At 33.9% G+C, this 20,132-nt stretch overlaps 2 protein-coding genes across 2 annotated transcripts; both read right to left on the bottom strand.

The window, feature by feature from the left end:
- Nucleotides 1–9,344: 9,344 nt before the first annotated feature.
- Nucleotides 9,345–18,683, bottom strand: LOC105214155 (protein MON2 homolog). Its single transcript, XM_011187401.3, has 22 exons — nt 18,384–18,683; nt 17,911–18,042; nt 17,337–17,762; nt 17,151–17,276; nt 16,893–17,093; nt 16,597–16,831; nt 16,393–16,534; nt 16,196–16,322; nt 15,824–16,130; nt 15,460–15,761; nt 15,200–15,394; nt 14,019–14,407; nt 13,791–13,953; nt 13,306–13,731; nt 13,018–13,239; nt 12,798–12,952; nt 11,944–12,106; nt 11,596–11,880; nt 11,334–11,518; nt 10,788–11,261; nt 10,018–10,100; nt 9,345–9,954 (listed from the first exon to the last, which is right to left on the bottom strand). Exons 1-22 carry the CDS (start codon nt 18,504–18,506, stop codon nt 9,758–9,760), a joined length of 5,058 nt encoding a protein of 1,685 aa, XP_011185703.2. The 5' UTR covers nt 18,507–18,683; the 3' UTR covers nt 9,345–9,757.
- Nucleotides 18,684–18,845: 162 nt separating this feature from the next.
- Nucleotides 18,846–19,889, bottom strand: Trf (TBP-related factor). Its single transcript, XM_011187404.3, has 3 exons — nt 19,730–19,889; nt 19,582–19,670; nt 18,846–19,521 (listed from the first exon to the last, which is right to left on the bottom strand). Exons 1-3 carry the CDS (start codon nt 19,787–19,789, stop codon nt 19,002–19,004), a joined length of 669 nt encoding a protein of 222 aa, XP_011185706.1. The 5' UTR covers nt 19,790–19,889; the 3' UTR covers nt 18,846–19,001.
- Nucleotides 19,890–20,132: the final 243 nt, after the last annotated feature.

The following is a 20,132-nucleotide window of genomic DNA, read 5'->3' as shown; positions in this document are numbered from 1 at the left end:
ATAATATTAAATTTGTTAGGAGACATAAATACAAACACACGCAGGCATGCATAGTTTCAACGACAACCACAACAACAAGAAACATATACTGCTATGTTGACCAAAAAAAAAGAAAATCAGAGCAAATTGTATAGAAAATAACGAAAAAAAAAACATTTACATTTAGTATTATTAAATAAATTGAATAAAAAAAATAAAATAAATTAAAGAAAAAAAATCAAACTAAGCATAATATATGCAAGGAGATCAAGCGTTTTTAATATAGTAATGCAAATACATACATACAAACATACATACATAAAAGCATAGAACAAATAAATAAATAAAATATAAAAAAACTACTCCAAATGTCTTCAAAAAAATGTTAGGAAACATAAACTGAATGAACAAAATGCATAACGGGTCTGGGCGTTGCGAATTTTTGAAAGCCGAAAAGCGCGAAAAGTTCATAATTAACTGAATTTGAAGTGTGAAAATTGCGCATGAAAATACTCAAAATATACATACATACAAACGTGTTATTTTAAATGAGACACACACCGCGTTATTGTAGAACCAAAAACTCTGCGAACAGTCGCAAGCGATTAAATTATGCAAAATTAACACAGAAAATTAAAAAAAAAAAATTAAACAAAAATGAAAAAAAAACTGCAGTGCATCCACACACATACTTAATTACGCTTTTGAATTGTTACACAAACAAACAGTTATAATTAACAAAATATATTTGTATTGTACATACTACATATATATGTATATGTAAATGAACCATGGCTTCAGCGAAAAGCGCGCAGAAGTGCAAAACGAAGATACTTCAAAAAAAATATATCTACTTGCACGCAATACATACAAATACATAAATGAGTTTAAATAATAATAATAATAATAATAACTGAATGTTTGTAAAAGTGCTAAAAGCTGTTTGGGAGGCGTTGAGGGGGCACTTGATTTTTTTGGGTGAATTTTTTATATTTATATTTTAATTAAAAATATACTCAAAAAGTTTAATATATACTCAACAAGAACATACATACATAGTCAGTTCTTACTTCAGATCCAGATATATATTTTCTGCAATTACAACAATTTTTTCATTAAAATTTTAATTAGTTTTGTCACGATCATACCTTTTCCTGCAGCTTCTTCAAAATTGAATCTAAAGTATTTCTCTCTATACTCTTGGGTCTCTTGTTGATTTTATAATTGCTTGCTGAATCAGTCTATCGTTCTATCGATATCTATCACCTCGAGAAATTTCATTGGAACCCAGATAAAACTGATTGAGCAACGTTTGAGAATTCCGACACAATCTTGGTCTCAATGCAATCAAACGAAAAATAAATATTGAGTAAAACCAATGAGACACTTTCAAGGGAGATTTAATTCATTATCATTCGATAGAAGGGACTGTAGGAGTTTGGTGGGAATACTCACAGGCCACTGTCTGGTGGCGGCACATGCCTACAAAATAGGACTTACAGATCGAGATGACTGCAGGAAATGTCAAGAGCAAGGTGCAATAGAAACAATGAAGCATCTCCTGAGCACCTGCCCTGGGGGCCTCACAATATGAGAATCTGTAAAAGGTATCGAAAGTAAAGCCACAAAAACTTTAAAAATTCGCGTCAAGCAGAGGCATCCTCGTGGACAACGTGACGGCACTCCCTCTACTACCGCTAAGGCCATAACTGGTCTATGTAGGGCTTATTTGCCTACCAGTATAACCTAAACTAACCTAATTCATTAACTCCAGTTTTGTGTTGTTTGAAGCTTAAGAGGTTACATCTAGTTAAGAGCCCAAAAATTATCCTAAAAATTTGTACAAATATTATGGTAACTTTGAAGAGTTTTTGAATAATTTTTTATTTGTAAAAATAACGGATTTTTGAAGCGGCTATAGCAGATCGCCAGGAACCCCTCTCAAAAACGGCGTTTTGCGATGACCACAATATGTATCTCTAAAGTGGATCATTTGAAATAAAAAAATCAAACGGATTTCGTTAAAGTAATTTATAATCTTGTCATTAATCGAAGGAATCCGTAAAACAATATTTTTTGACAAAATGGCTGCTTTTTAGAATAATTTTGGTACAATTTTGGCCTTAAATTGTGTATAAAAAAAAAAAACAATTTTTAATTAATTTACTGCTGGACGGTTAAATATTGTATTGATGGAAGTGAGGACGACTTTAGTAAGCTATAACTATCTAGAGTTTACGTTAAAACACCAAATTACATTGTTTGCTTCTTCGTTAGATCTCAAAACACATCTTTAGATATTTTTGCATATTTTTCTTCAATATTTGACCACGAGTTTGTTTTCAAATCAATAAGTTTAAAACAGTTCAGGTATGTGTGGAATTGAAAAATTGATTATCAATTTCAAAAAGTTAATGCTTCGAGGTATACGTAGTTTGTGAGATATTTATTTCTGATTGATGGAAATCAACTTTCCGTGTTCAAATTTCTGCAATTCCGTCTAAAAGCAGCGATTTCGAAGATAAATATAAGCATGAAAGTAAAAATACTATATTCTTCGATTTAATCAGATAGAGTAGTCGTATGGCAACAGTCAAATATTATTCCGACTATATTTAAAAAATCCATTTTATTACTTTAAATGAGTTTATTATTCACCTACATAGCTACAAGTGGGCATTATCAAAGTGTCAATAGTAATGCTTTAAATATCTTATCAAAACACTTCAGTCATAACGGCATATACTTACGTCAGTACTACAATTACTTAAAGCGTATTCGAAAATCGATTTCGTAATCATATTGACAACGTTTGCTTATATACTTAATGAGTACATACATATACTTCGTACAAATGTATATAAGTGTAATAATCTACATATGAATATACTTATAATAAATATGTATGTATTTAATATTCTTATAAATGTTCGTAAATGTTAAATGAACTCGATTTATGAAATTTAAGAGTGTTTTTTTTTTTTTTTGTTATTATTATCGCTTTTACGGCCTAATGAAAGGAGAAGTGACCTTGTTTGCATACAAATTTGGAACATTATTATAGGTTAACTGAATTTTGGAAAATATTTATGATAAATAAATGAATGAAATAAAAAATAATAATTAATTCAAATATTAAATTAAATAATAAAATTAATAATTAAAATATTAAATTAAATAATCTGAAATTATTATTTTTTATTATTTCTTTATGTCAACCAAAAAATCTAGTCCCCCAATTCATAACCTCCGACAAAGGAACGCAACATTTTTGAACCAGTGATGTGTTCATTAACCTAATACAACAACAACAACAATACACTTATTGTACTTAACTAAAGTGAATTATAATATAAATAAAAATTAGAAGAACAAAAGCAGAAAATTAAACAAATTGCAGCAAAAATGCAAAAATTTTGAAATTTGACTCAGCCGGGAGAGAGAGAACCTAAAAATCATTTTAGTTGCCGCTTTTTGGTAATGAGACCACCTCTAGATTTTAGATAACTACTCTTACATAATACCTACATACTTTATACTAACAACAAGTGCAACTTTACTGTAAAATATTAACCCCAAACACACAGACACATACACTATATATGTATATATATACATGGATGTACATGTATGTATGTATATATATACTAACTATCTTACTATCTAGATAATTATGTTTGTAGCACCAAATATGCAGCTTTGATTTTTTCGAATTTTTGAATTTTCGAACTTTTTGAAAATTGCAAAAAATGCAAATTAAAACTAAAAACAACAACAACTATATTTGTATTGTTGTAGCGTAACTACTTTATTATGTATTATGATTATTATGATTATTGTACTATTAACAACACTTGCTAGCATTAAACTATTGTACTCTTAACTAAGTATTATTGTAAATTCGTGCGACAGACAGACATGCAGACACACGCTGCTACACTAGCATACACACACACACACACACATACATATGTACATACTACATACATAATTATATAACGATATGCAAAGTGGAGATGGATGATCCATGTATTGTTAAATTTTTACCGCAAATTAATTACTGTTAAGTGTGATCATGGCCACACACACACACACACACACACACACAAACACTAACACTAAAGTAACACACTTACATACACACTCACTTATATATACTAAATCCATTGCTAGTTACTGAGTATGAAGTGAAGAAAGTGAAAAAAACACTAACTCATCCCATCATTGCAAATGCATAAATATATATAACCTATAGGCGAGTACATTATAAATTTAACTAAAACTTATGTAAAATGTTATTTACACAAAATTCAACACAAAACTGAGTAAAATAATAACAACAACAAAAAAACAAAGCGTTTAGTCTAAAATGCAATGCAATAAAAAGTGGTGAAATTAAAAAAAATATTAAAATTAAAATAAATGAGTAAAAGACATTATAAAATGAAATGTATTATACTTAAGAGAGTTCCATAATTAAATAGGTCCACAAGCTATACATACATACATACATATATACATAGAAGAAGTGTCACAATAACTGCTGATTGTAGTTGATGATTTATACCTTTCCCTAGAGCACACGCCTCCAAAACACCTAACTAAACCGATTTCAGAGAAAAAATAAATAAACAAAAAATAAAAATAAAAATTATTAAAAAAAAATTAAAATAGAAACAAAAAATTAAAAATAATTAGAAAAAACTAACCGTTAATAGTCTAATAAATTAGCAGATTTAAACTAATTAAAAAAACGAAATCGAAAATATTGCAAATGCAGCTGAAAATGAATTGCAATGTACGCTGTAAGTTTAGCAACAAATAAAGAAAATTAAAAATAAAAATAAAATAAAAAAAAACTGTGAATTAAGTATGTAATTAAAAAAAGAACACAAGGCCCACACACAAATAAGTTAGAACGACTTTAACTAGAGTATTAAAATGCCTGATGTGAGAATAACTGAGAAAATTGTGTAAAATTTACATGCAAACATACAACAACAACAACAAGACTAGCGAAAACGGGCGATGTGACAAAAATAAGACGACATTTTAACAACAACAACAACAACAACGGTTACAATAAACTCAACACAGTTGTGCGCAGTGTATTCAACAATAATTGTATAACAACAGTTCGAAAAAAAAACAATAATAATAACAACAACAACAACAACCACAGACACAAACATTATTTATGAATATTGGAAGATATTGGCACAACAACACTTACACATGTATATTCCTTACAGTTTGAAAAAAAAAAATAAAAAAAAAAATCCAAAAACAATAACAAAAAATTAAAAAAAATCATCTCCCGTAAATACGAACAATAAGACCGTTAAATAAAATAATATTATAGTTTATACTTTTAGTTTTTTTTTTATTTTTTTTTTAATCAGAAACAGAATCAATACATCAGACGCGCGTTTTTCCTTTCCAGTACTGCAGTTAAAATATACCAACGGCGTTTAACGGACCGCAAACATACAACTAGTAACATTAAATGATGATGAGTTACCAAAAAACAAAAAAACAAAAAAACAAAAAACAGGAGTTATAAGACCAAAAACACAAACACAAAATCGTTGCATTAATTAAATGCTAAAAAGCATAATTAATGAAAAAAATTGTAGTATTAATTAACGATAAACTAATATTGTATAGCTATATATATACATTGTATATATATATACTTATATATATATATATATAATATATATACAGCATAAAGATGAGTTAAGAGATTAATTTAAAAATGCATAGAGCAAAAACAAAAACAAAACAAAAAAACAGTAACAAACAAATACAACAAAACAAAAAAATATTACTGAAAACTTGATTGCCTAATTCTAATTAATATAAATATAAACAAAATAAGTAAAACAAAAACAAAAATCGCATATATACATATAAAAATACTAAAAAATAAAATTAAAAAAAAAAAAAATAAACAAAAACAAACAAAAATGTTATTATACTTATTATTAATGATAAAAAAAATTAATAAATAAAAAATTTTATTTAGATTACTAGAAGTGTGTTTTTTCTGAAAGAACTCGTCCAGTACAGGTTAAGTATTTACAAAAGGCATGCAATCGACCTCAAAAATAACTGATTTGAATTCGGACATAAAATTAGACTATCAATTGAGGTTTCAAAATAAAGAACCTCCTTTTTAAATCACTTCCAATCCGAATTTTTTTTTAGTCAGAAATATGTAGGCTCTATGTTTGACAATGTATGTATTGATACCGTTGAACCGTTTAGCCGGTTATAGCCGAATCGATGAGAGCGTGCCACTCCTCTCTTTCCTTCGCAGTTCGACTCCAGTTGGAGATTCCAAGTGTAACCAGGTCGCTCTCCACCTGGTCCCTCCAACGGAGAGGAGGCCTTCCCTTCCTCGTCTTCCTCCGGCGGGTACTGCATCGAACACTTTCAGAGCTGGAGTGTTTTCGTCCATTCGGACAACATGACCTAACCAGCGTAGCCGCTGTCTTTTTATTCGCTGAACTATGTCAATGTCGTCGTATAACTCGTACAGCTTATCGTTCCATCGTCTGCGGTATTTGCCGTTGTCAATGTTCTGAGGACCATAAATCTTGCGCAAAATCCTCTCGAAAACTCCTAGTGCCGTCTTATCTGATGTTGACATCGTCCATGCTTCTGCACCATAAAGCAGAACGGGAATGATAAGCGACTTGTAGAGTTTGATTTTGGTTCGCCGAGAGAGGACTTTACTTTTCAATTGTCTACTCAGTCCAAAATAGCATCTGTTGGTAAGAGTGATTCTGCTTTGGATTTCGAGGCTGACATTGTTGGAGTTGTTGATACTGGTTCCCAGGTATACGAAATTATCTACAACTTGGAAGTTATGACTATCAACAGTGACGTGGGAGCCAAGACGCGAATGCGCCGACTGTTTGCTTGATGACAGAAAAATATTTCGTCTTGTCCTCATACTCCTCCAGACCCATTCGCTTCGCCTCCTTATCCTTTGACAATGCTTTAAATAAATGCTTAGGTTGGTTGGAACATCCCGCTTTGTCGATCCATCCTTAGATCTGAGTTTTGGTAGAGCGTACTCTAATAAATAGATAATATGGCCATAAGGAACTGTTGATCTTACTTTTCCGACAGCTCCTTAATCCTAAGGTCTAAAGAATCCAAAGCACTGAATATGTCGTCAATGCACGAAAAAAACAATGGTGCATAAATGTTTTTTTCTTTACTGATTAAACAGGCTCAGATCGTCGTAAGCCCCTGGCTGTATAAAATTCGTATATATTCCGGTGACGTTGAATAGGCAGGCTATTGTGGGAATCGCAAATGTATAATTTGATATGGTTCATAGTATGCCAAAAGCTTTATCAGATGGTTCGGAAATAATAATAAGAAGAGTCCGAACTTCTTGAGATTATTTACTGTAGGAAATATATATTTAAAAGCTGAGGTCAGTAGCGTAAAACCTTCCTTCAGCTATCACCTTAGAACTTTTTCCATTGTCGTAGACATTTTCCTCTTCTTCAGGAAATATACGAGTAATGAGCAACTTTTTGATCCGTAGCTGGGATAAAGTGTTCTTTGTACTCGTCACTAGCCCCAGCACTCGAATAAATATAAATAAGAAAATCTTTCTGAGATGAACGATCATCGGTCGGTTTTTATTAAACTATATCGACACTATATAGACCGAGGGATCTACATTTACCCAAACGATCTCCAAGGATGTTTTCGATCGGTAACTGGTGATTTCAATTGAACTACAAGTAGGACTTCTCATCTACGCGGTATAAAAGGATCACTTGAGATCTAGTAAAATTTAGGCTCAGCCGCACTAAAAACAATCACGACAACATGGCGCTGGCGAATGTTTTCTGAAAACACTGTTATGACATTAAAATTACTGTCGTAGTTCGAGACGATTTCTGCAAAATGGTTTATGGAAAATATTATTTTCAATTATTTTTGAGCTTTGTGGAAGAACAACAGTGCTGATGGTTCGAACTACTTTGCTTTCCATACCAGTCTTCGTCGGTACTAAGCAACTTGACAGTATTCCTCAAAATAATTTGGAGCATGCTTTCTAACGCCTCAGGAACAGTAAGTTCCTTGGGTTTTCAAGACAAAAGATGAAGTATTGCTTCATGGGTAAGCTTAAAGGATGCTACAATGAAGCTTATGAAGCTATACCTAGGGGGAAAACTATTTTACTTAGTACATATAGAGTTCAAGGAATTCAGCAGCTGTTTAAATTGAAAATTCCTATCAACACATTTCATATCTCAAATTTAATATTTGTTCAAACGTAAGTACATATATACATATGAATAATATAAAGCATTCTTATCAATCACGTTAACAAATATTTACACGCATGAAATGTCGCATTAAGAACACTCGGAAAACAAAGAAAACGTGTTTGAAGTGCACAAACAAGTATTTTATTCGCATAAGAGCAAATTATGCTCAAATCAAAATTCTGCGTACCTAAACGTACGTATGTTTATATGATAAATAAAGGTATATATGTATATAAATACACTTGTCGGCCACGGCTATCAGAGCGACTTGCGCGCAAACAAACCAAATATAATAACAACAACAACTGTTCGAGTATGACAAATTCAAATCAAATTAAATATTTTAAAATTTCCACACAATTTAATGACGTCAACGCTGACGTCATCACGCTGCGTGTATGCTTACGTAAGATGTTGTGTGCTTGCTGGCTGCTAAAAACGAGAGGTTCTTTCACGGTATGTACTTACTTATTACGTATAATACTTGAATATACATACATATATATTATTCAATAAGCGCGTTGCAGTGTATGAAAGAGAAACGAGTTAATTTTTTTTTTGTTTTTGTTTTTGCTTTTCTTTGCCTAATACTTTGTGTGTTTATTTGTTTTTTACTTTATCAATGGCTGAAAGTACAATAGGACAAGAAATTGTGTATACTATATAATATATATATTATCAATATTTTTATATATTTTTTTTTGTTTATCGATTTCATCTTATTAAAAACGTTCACTACAAAGATCTCTAAATATAATTAGTTTTGTATAGTAAATATTTCATAGGTAATATATGTAACTTGCGTTTTAATTGCATTTTAATGCACTAAATATTTCTATGCTATTTTGTAATACGTGTTAATAGGAATTAAACGTAATAATAATTTTATGGTAATTATAATTATAATAGTAATAATATACAAAGTATAAAAAAAAACAAATTTGGACTCAATAAAAATGTACATTCTAACCAAAAAACAGAAAAAAACAAAAGCGATAAACAAACATTAAACATATAAAACCTGCCAAAGCATAAACAATAAATATGTATGCACCGTTGCAATTCAGATTTTTGCCATTTTATTATTAAAGTGAAATTTGGAATTTTTTCTCGTTTTTTGCATAAAAAATATTTTGACGGTACAAACGCAACAACATACCTGTACATAAATACAGCTAAAAATATACGCGCATAGGTTAACAGCAAAACGGCTGCAAGTGAATACATAATTTATTACAGTTTATTAAATAAGTGTGTGTGTGTGTGTGTGTACTTGTATGTATGTATAGTTAGCTTATCTAGCATGCCCAAAATAAATATCAAACTTTCTTCATGTTTTTTATACGCTTTCAAATGTTATTGTAAAAGTCCCATAAACGTCATTTAATTGACGGCTCTAATCATCAGCTCTGTGTGTCTGTCTGTGGCTGTGTCTGTGTACATAAATATTTCACTGTCTTACATTTCGCACTAATTTACTCTTGTCCATTCGATTGCGTGGCATTTTGTAGTTTTGCAGTTTCAGTATTTAGACACTTGGGTGGTTGCAGTAGGTCTGTGTATTGCAACAAGGCTTCGCGCAACGAGCGCGACACCTCTGGCGATGTTGTGGTCGTACAATCGACGAGATACGGATATAGACCGATAAGCTGGTCCCACGCCGGCTTATTTACTAGATATGGAAATGCAAAGAAAAATAAGTTAAACGAAAATTTGTATTCGATGACTTTGTTACCTTTCGATGGCGGTGCTTTCTTCATGGACACAACCAATGTGGCGATTGCCTTTAGTACGAAGGAAATTTCCGAAAGGCGGAATCTGAAGAAAATTCGGTTAAATAGGTTATATTTGATTTGAGTTCTAATATTTTATAGAATTTTTGCATGTACAAGGTGTGTTCAAAAAATAACGGGAATTTTTTAAAAATCCAATTTTTTTATTATGTCGATATAAATGCTCCGGAAGTGTGATCAAATTTTCAGTTGTATTCCTAGTTTACTTTTTCTGTAGCAACCGCTAGGGTTAGACGTATTTTTATGAGCTTTCCGAGGTTCGTTGGTTAAAAGCTCACACTTCGTTGCTTTTTCGTAAATTCTTGGCCAAAAACAATACTGTAACGTTGTTTTTTTCCTATTTCCAAACAAAAATATAAGCTTAAAGTGCCGTGGTTTGGATATGAGAAATCTCTGAAATAGTCAAAATCTATCGAGTTTGAGGAGTGTTTGGACGATTGGAAGAAGCGCTGGCATAACAGCATAATATCGAATGGAGACTATTTTAAAAGCGATAACATTAATGTAGACGAATGAAAAATACTTTTTTTTTTCAAAAAAATATTTTTTTTCAACAAAAAATATATTTTTTCAACAAAAAATATTTTTTCAACAAAAAATATTTTTTTTTTCAAAAAAATTTAAATATTTTTTTTTTTTCAAAAAATATTTTTCGAACACACCTCGCATACCAAAAACTCAAGAAATTCCTTAAATTCCTCAAATTCCTTACCTTGGCAGCGGACACTTTCCACTCTGTCGTTCGTCATCGTTGAAACGCTTCAAGACCTCTTGGAAACGATGTAGCAAAGCTGTGACCGCCAAGCGACCGGCAAAATCTTTGCCACCACCGAGTACATTCGAACTCAGCGATGCATTTATGCCCGCCACTGTTGCCGTTGCCGCTGTTAAGCTATTGCGATTATTATTGCAAGTGTCGTCCAACAGCGAGAATTGTAAGAGCGTCTCAAAGCAGGTCTTGGCGAAGATTTCACGTAATTTCCAATCGGATTCATAGCAAATATTCGAGTCAGATGCGGAATGTATGGAGCCCTTGTTGAGCAGCACAACAATTTGCATGATAAATTGATGCGGCATTTCGTGTGCGTGCGGCAACACCTCGTCACGCAACAGTTCGATGACCTGACAATCAATTGTTTCGTCCAGCACGATTTCATCAAGGCCGCGATCTTCAATTGTACAAACGCTGCGAGCCAATAGTTAATTAATTAATTTTGAAATTGAGGACTGACAAGTGTGTGTGCTTGTGGTAACTCACCTTGCAGGAAAGAGAAATTTATCAAATGTATCGGCCAAGTCATCCCACATGCCGGTGAAATAGCTGGGTTTGGCGCGTGCCACCTTCAAACCGGTATGTAGCACCGTAATCAAACTCGAGATGGCCAATTTCCATGTGCTGGACGACAGACACTTGTACTTCATGGCGAGCGGTGTGCGCAGCGCCTATGGAAAGGGAATATAAAATATAAAAATATTCAATGCTTGCATGTCAGAACCCTCAATAATTTCGTGTCACCCACCTTAATGATTTCATGCAAAATATGCTCATGCATGACGCACTCTTCTGTAGCTGTGCCCTGGTACAATTTCACGCATATGCTTATTGACTTCTCGCCGAACGGTATGAAATTCATGCTGACCATTTCCACGGAAGCATTGTTTGTGTAATGATTTGCGGTCTTCACGTACTTGTGCTCGACACCGGTGTATGCGGGCGGCGCACAAGCAAACTTACTGAATACCAGCAATTGACGGAATATAACAGGAATCATATGCTTCAAGTTGGAGCCCTCCTTAGTTGCCTCCTAAATGAAATTAATGAAAATTTCATAAAATGTTTTTCGGTGGCGGTTGGGTGTAAAGCAAACCTTTTGTATGAGATCCATGCAGTCGAGTATGCCATCGTGCAAGGGTGTGAGTAGCGAGTCGGACACAGCGGACATCATATATGGAACGGCATCAGTTTGTACGGGTATGCAAACCGCATTTGTCAGCACAATGCAGAATTTCTCAAAGTCCTCTAAGGTGAACCTTTTGGTACAAATTTTAAGGTTAGAATTCATAAAACTATATGGCAAATTCGACTTTTTCTCTGGGTATTGGATCAAATAAACATTTTGCAGCAGATTGAGTCATAAGTAAAAAAATATTTTTTTTCGAAGTTAGCTTCCAAAATCGAAATATTCGCATTCGAAGTTCGAAATTGGGTTTACTTAAAACGCCATTATTAGTGGGTAATGTAAAACTATAGACATAATCAACCTTTTCTTCTTATTCAAATAGGTTTTTTTCGAAATATGAAGCTTTTATTTTTTTCGAACATCCAACTTTAACCCCAAATAACATTTGACGTATAGCTTGAGCGCCAGTGGGTAATGTAAAACTATAGACATACTCCTACCTCTTTTTCGTATTCAAATGGTGTTTTACGAACTATAAAGCTTTTATTTTTTTCGAACATTCAACTTTAACCCCTAATAACATCTGTCATATAAACTTGACTGAATAATTTTATACACCATTGAATTAAGGAGTAAATTTAGATTGTATCCATATTTCAAACTTCGAAGATAAATATTTTGATTTTCGAACTTCAACTTCGAAAATCGAAAAACACATGTTTTTTACTTATGTCTCAGTCTCACGGAACAAGTATGTTTGTTTCAATAACCAGCCGAGTGTTGCACAGTGTAATTTGCAAAAATATATGTAAATTGCTTACCTTTGGTGGATGTGTTGGAATATTGCCGGGAAAATCTGTATCAATGCGGTTAAAAATGCCTGACTGGGCACGTAGAATTCCTCTTGGGTGTCGTTGTTTTTCGTTGTGATCTTGGTGCTCTCAATGCCGATATTTAGCCAAATATTCCAAGCGATCTTTATGAAGAAGAAATTTTAATATTTTCTAATTTAAACAAAATCTACTATACCAACACACTCACCGTCCAAATTTCGTCATCTTTCACGCGTGTTGTCTCCTCGTCCGTGAGTGAGGCCGCCTTATCCGCATTATGGTACATGATTTCTTGTAGCGACTTCAGCGCGGCCAGCGAGACCTCACCATTTTTGCTCAAAGCAGCATTTTGTATGAATTCCAAGACCAGCGACCAAGCGCGATCAAAATCACCCAACATTTGCAACAATTCGCGCTTGGTGTTGAACACCTGAAATTATTTATGAGAAATTTGTTTAAAAATTGCTTTAGAAACCCTTCAATACGCCTTGCATACCCTGCACACGCCGGAGAGCGTGAGCACTTGTGTCTCCGCCCATTGCTTCTGCGCTGTGTTGCGCGAGTGGTGTATCAGTATATTGCCGCTGGCGTCCACTTTCTCGTTGCTGGCCGAACTGGAGAGCGCGCGCACATTATCCAACAACGGGAATAGCACCTGCCAAACCAGCGCTTGCCAAGTGGGTGGATTCAACAGACTGCCGTGCGCCGAAATGGTTGAGAAAAGCGTTTGGCCCGCTGACTTGCGCACCGCTGGACGCAAATCCACGCACAAATCACCCAGTTTGGCATACAAACACATCCAGAGCTTGTCGAATTGCGGCATTTTCACGGTGCCTGGGAAGTCAGGCAATATGGCAACCTCATCTACCTGAGCCGACATTAATTTGTCTTGATTTTGATTGAAGAAGTCGGAGATGTTCCACTGTGGTGAATAAAATATTTTTAAATACAATAATTAAACAAAAATTGACATGAACTCACCATCAAACCAATAGCCGTGAGCGAGATATTCAACTCCTGCGTCTGCGAACCAAACTTGGCGGCGGTACGAATGCATAGAGGCAGGCAACGCCAAGGCATAACAGTTAAGAAGTCGGTGATCACCAATTGAAGACACTGGAATGCGGTGCGTATCAAGGGCTCGCTGTAAGTAGGAAGAGGTTATGTTAAAAATATATTATTTTTGCCTTTTTCTGTTAAAACACATACCCATGATGCTCATTTACGGCGCCAATTATCTCAATTATGGCCGGCCAGCCGAAGGACAATATTTCACCAGCGCCATTCAGTATCTGCAGCACACAGTCCAGTTGTCTTTGACGCACATCCGCATGCATGACCGTCGATAGTTCCGAAAGTGGACTCAGCAACATGGTCTGCAGCTCCATGTTCTCCTTCAGTGGCACGGTATGTTTGAACTGCAGTGCGGACTTAACCAAATAGGTAATGGCTTCCACACCCCATTCGCGCATGCGTATGTGACGATGTTGGCAAACCTCCAGCAAGTGGTTGGTGAGTGGGCGCCAGAGCACCTCAATGCGCGGCATATTCACCAGCCCGGTTTCGAGCAGTTTGGCGACAGCGAATAAGGAGGGTTCCTGGTGAGGTAAGAAAATTGAAAATTATAAAAAAAAAATTAAAAAAAAATTGAAATTATAATAAAATAATTGATAATTAAAAAAAAAATTGAAAATTTAAAATTATAAAAAAAAGAATTGAAAATTATAAAAAAAATTGAAAATTATAAAAAAAATTAAAATTATAAAAAAATTGAAAATTATATAATAAAAAAGAATTGAAAATTATAAAAAAGAATTGAAAATTAAAAAAAAATTAAAATTATAAAAAAAATTTAAAATTAAAAAAAAAAATTGAAAATTATATAATAAAAAAGAATTGAAAATTAAAAAAAGTTTAAAATTATAAAAACAATTTAAAATTATATAATAAAAAAATTTAAAATTATAAAAAAAATTTAAAATTATATAATAAAAAAATTTAAAATTATAAAAAAATAAATTAAACAAAATTAAAAAAAAAATTTAAAATTATATAATAAAAAAAAATTGAAAATTATAAAAAAATAATTGAAAAATATAAAAAAAAATTTAAAATTATAAAAAAAAGTTAAAATTATAAAAAAAAATTAAAATTATATAATAAAAAAATTTAAAATTATAAAAAAATAATTGAAAAATATAAAAAAAGAAAAGAAAATTATAAAAAAAAAATTAAAATTATAAAAAAAGAATTGAAAATTATAAAAAAAATTTAAAATTATATAATAAAAAAGAATGGATATTATAAAAAAAAATTAAAAATTTAAAAAAAAATTGAAAATTACAAAAAAACATTGAAAATTATAAAAAACTAATATTATATTTCCTTACCCTATTGGCATAAGCGAGTTCCATGGCTTCGTGCGACAATTTGCATAAAGCATCGATCAAATGATGTAACGCTATATCGTCCAAACGCTGACTGGATTCGAAGAGTTGACTCAACATTTGCGAAAGCACAGGCAAGTCGGCCATGACAGCCGTTTGTATGCCGACATTTGCTTCTACGGCAGGCTTTGGGAATGCCTAAATGGTAAATAAAAATATAAATACACGCCTGCAAATACAAAAAAGATCTCAAATGCACCCACTTGCAAACTGCCGCCTGTGGAGGGCTTCAAACCCAAAATCCAGACGAGGTGTTGCAGTGTCTGCAGCACAATGTGCCACGAGGTGCCGAGTATGCTGCCGCTATTGCGCGCCAAAAACAAGATTGCACGCATACATTGCAGATTCTTATTGGTCAACATGACCGGCGCTTGCATGATGCTGTGCGGCAGCGAGGCGCTGGGCAATGGCGTGCCCACAGCGACTATCTGCTGACGAAACTCGCCCTCATTGCAAGTGTTCATGAACTGGTTGTTAAGATCTTGGCTGTTGCTGCGCGCGTGTCCTATAAAAAAGAAAAACCGTTATTTTTGATTTAGAGTAAAATTTGCTAATTTCGTGTAATACCACGCAAATCGGCATCCATGTGCGCGTTGTTGGCGAAAATCGCCGCGGCATAGTGCGGTGGGAAAGAGGCACGGCACATGGATATTATGAACGCATCACGCGGCCCAAGCAAGTCTAGCAGACCACAGAGTGCAGCATAACTCTGCATGGCTTTCAGTATGTTATCCGTTGTGGCATCGTCGATTGAGGCGTCTATAAGTGGCACGAATGCTGAAAGCAAGCCATTCCAACTGGAGTTGATCAACTGTATGCAGAGCGGTTTGTGTTCCTCTTCGGTGATAATATCGGCGCTGTGTATCGTTTGTTGCTGCAACAATAAAAAAAAAAAATAATTTAAAAAAAAATTTATTGTATTTGAACACAAAAACCAACCATTTCGGGTGTGCGTTGTATTACGCCACCAATAGAGCGCGTCACATCTAAAAGTATGGCATAAGCAACAGAAACACCATAACTGTCCGGTATGTTGGGTGCCTCCAACTTATCAAGCATCTCCAAACTGTAAATGAAATTGAATTTTATATATTTAAATGAATGTATGTATGTAATAAATTGCAATTAATAATTACTAGACGGCTTTTGCTACGCCTGGTGCAAAATTAGTGACTAGCGGTAAGTAAACGCCACGAAACATGAAGCCACATTGATTGCCGGCGTTATGCGCAGCTGTGGGATTATTTTGATTAGCAGCAGGCGGTTGACCATTTTGCACTGAAAAAACCGTAAAATAAATTAAAAATTATAATTACTCGAATAAAATAGATCTCACGTACAAGCTGCAGCATTTATTAACGAGTAACGCACGAATGTGCCCAACGACGTGATCATATCGTGTAAAATATTGGTGGCATGATTCTTTAAATCATACGATTTGCAGAAGAAAGCGATTAAAGTTGGTTTTGTGGCTAGTTTATGTATGACTTCCAATGCCAAGGCGCGTTGCCAGTGTGGCTTGTCAGGATCCAAAAATTTGATGATCAAAGAAAGGAAAATTTCACACTCAGTAACCTAGAAATGTAAATGAAAAGCTGTTAATAATAGCATATGGAAAGTGAAAATCTCCACCTACCAATATCGTGTGATACTTCTGTATTAGTATTGCCACCAAACGCAATAAACGCATGCTAATTGGAAAATATGGTTTATCGTTAGGCACTGCCGTATTGCCGTTATTAGGCGCCGGTACCTGGCGATGCTTGACATTTGGTGAGAATAATTTGATTACTAATGCACACACGCGTTCTTTGAGCAGCAAACGAAAGTCGTTATTCTAAACGGAAAAAAAATATTAGTAAAAAGCGCAAGCGTTTAATTTCATATTATTTACCTCATGAAAGACTGCGCTGAAATTAGTTAATACTGCCTCGAGTAATTCCAAACCGAAAGTGCGTGTCATTTCAGTCATACCGATAAGCCAATATGGTTGATCGGCGTTTACTAGCTGCACGAGATCCTAAAAAAATGTTTTTTTTTACGGTTAAAGCAAGCACTAGTTAAAACCTAAACCAATTACTTGAAATAGGAAAAATGCATCCGCTGCAAAAGTCTGCATTTCAGCATTAGCGCCAGTGCTGTTATCAGCGTCCAACGCTTCTTTATTTGCATTTTGATTGATACCCTGTAGCGTTGCCATAGAACTTTTTTCCGAGTAAACACGTTCAAAAACTAATGACACAAGTTGACGTATTGTAGCACCCGCCGTGTTGACAATTGTCGAATTTTTGGTGTAATGCAGACGAAAACATAGCACTAACGATTTGGCTAAAGTTTCGCCATGTACTACGGTGTTGGTAGTTAGTAGCAGCGTAACAGTTTGCAAGACCTTAACCTCTTCTATATTATTCTCCATAAGCATCCATAATGCATCGGTTATGTAGCGTGCACCCTTTTGATCAACCACCTGCTGGGTGATAAGCCGCTGCATCATGCCCAGACAATACTGTAATATACAACATAACATTAGTAAGGGTAATCACACCTAAGGTGGGTACTGATAAGATAGCTGGCAATAGTTGCCGACGGTATTAAAACACATACATACATATACATATACATATGCTATGTAACCATAAAGATAAATGACTCACCTTTATAATTTTTAGGTCTTTGGTTTCGCATCCTTGTACAAGTGGATAGAGAATTTGGTTTACCGTGTAGTAGACAGAAGTTTGTTGATTATTGCTTGCTGCACTCAGTTTCGAAATAGCCTCTTCGCATGACTATATTGACAATAAATTAAGCAAATTAGTGGGAATGTCAAAAGCTCAAATAAAATGAACATTTTTTTGTTTGAAATGTAAAAATATTTTATGGATATTGTTTGCAAATTATTGACTGGTATTTAATACGTAGGTTTGTATGTAAATTGGTGAGAACGAAAAAACAATTACAGCGTTGATAAGTATGTACATAAAACTTAAACGTAGAAACACCACCCCCTACGCACGCCGCACCCAATTGTGACACAACACCAAATTTTCGTACGCGTTCTTTCGACGTATTCCGCTTTCAATCAATTAACTATATTAGCTATAGCAATGTTTTATGTTTATTTGCTCACCTCCTTAATTAATGGATACTTCTTTTTAGTTTCCAGGGAAAGTGTTTTAAAGTCTGCCCGTAAGGCCTCAACAAATTTATGCACCGACTCATTGCCACCCGTCGAGGTGCGTACGAATGACATTTTCACGTCTTTTTATATTTTAGTAATTCACAAATCAATTATTAGTACTTTTCTGCTGCTTTTTACACTCAGCATTACAATATAATGGTTTTGCTTTGATGTATAAAATTCCAAACACTATTTTCTTCCAATTGAAAAACCACGAAATTTGTCAGATACGTATCTTTACTTTTCTGTTTGTATGGTTGTGTTGTTTTTGTCCACTTTGACAGCTGACGTGACAACATTCCGTTGAAGAGCCAATGTAGTTTTCACAAATGGCCAAGAACAGGGATACCAAGTGTGATTAATTATAAAAAATACCCAAAAAAGTACCGAAAGTCATGAACTACACAAATAATTAAATAAAATAGTTGTTTATTATTTAAATTATAGTATATTATTCTTGTCACTATATAAATATATATAACTTAATATTCTTTTCAGGCAATATTAAAATAAGGCTAACATAAAATACGGCATTTGACTCAATCATAATTTTGCACTAAAACAGCATTAATTCTTCCGGAAGCTTAGCAAGGTGGGATATATTTTGTCCAGACACTCCAGTATATCCTTACGTGCTTTGGCGCCAGTGAACACAATTTTACCATTCACGAATATTAAAAGCACCATACGCGGATTAACCATGCGGTATATAAGTCCTGGGAACAGTTCAGGTTCGTATGAGCTAAATTGACCATGCATTTGATTTAAATTTTCCAGCCGTATGGGGAACCTGAGATCCACAGTCGCAACGATATTTTGCAACTTAAAGTCCACGAACTTCACGGGATATCCCAACTTTTGAAGTATGCGTGCAAATTTTCTTGCACCCAAACTTGCTTCAGTCTCATTGCGTGCGCCAGTGCAAATTATTTTCCCAGTACGAAAAATTAGCGCCGTGCAACGTGGTTCACGCATGCGCATTACAACGCCATGAAAGCGGGAAGGGGTATATTCTGAATTGCGTGTGCGGAAATTTATGTCCTGTAGATTTAGTTCGCAAGCCACGGAAACCGTAGCTACGACGTTCCTGAAAATATAGTATATATGAATAAAATATTATTGTCATTTATTTACAAAGAATACTCACTGTAGTTTCACCTCATGCTGCACATCCTTCGGCTCAACGATAGGCGTGCCAGCAGGTTGTTGTGGTTGTAATGTATTGTGCGGATTTTGCTGCAATTTCGCGTGATGATTAAATAAAAGGTTTACAATTATTTTCTGCTAATACTTACTTTATTATTTGAGGTAGTTTGTAATAAATTTCGTAAAGATGAATCGTTCGGTGAATCCATGGCAAACTAGCCGATATAAACAAAATCACAAAATCCGCATGTCAGAAAGTGAGCACAAAAGGAACACAAAAGTGCCAGCTGTTTAAACTGTGCTTCCTCTTCTTCAGGGCAAACAACTATCACAGGGTTGCTATTTTTCAGTACAATAATTATTACTTGGATCAAGGTTTAGAACCGATAATTGCTTGGAATGAGAATATATAATACGATATAAAAAATCATGCTGTTTACAAAAATATTTAAATAAATTAATTTATATAAAAATACGGAATATCTTTTCTTGGTAACAACATTTGGAGCTGCCTGCTAATGAATTTCTTCTAAATAAATTACCAAGAGTTTA

Source organism: Zeugodacus cucurbitae, chromosome 3, assembly GCF_028554725.1.
Source record: "Zeugodacus cucurbitae isolate PBARC_wt_2022May chromosome 3, idZeuCucr1.2, whole genome shotgun sequence".
In the NCBI taxonomy this organism is placed as follows: domain Eukaryota; kingdom Metazoa; phylum Arthropoda; class Insecta; order Diptera; family Tephritidae; genus Zeugodacus; species Zeugodacus cucurbitae.
Note: the sequence above shows the minus strand (reverse complement) of the source record. Positions and strands in the feature narration are given on the sequence as shown.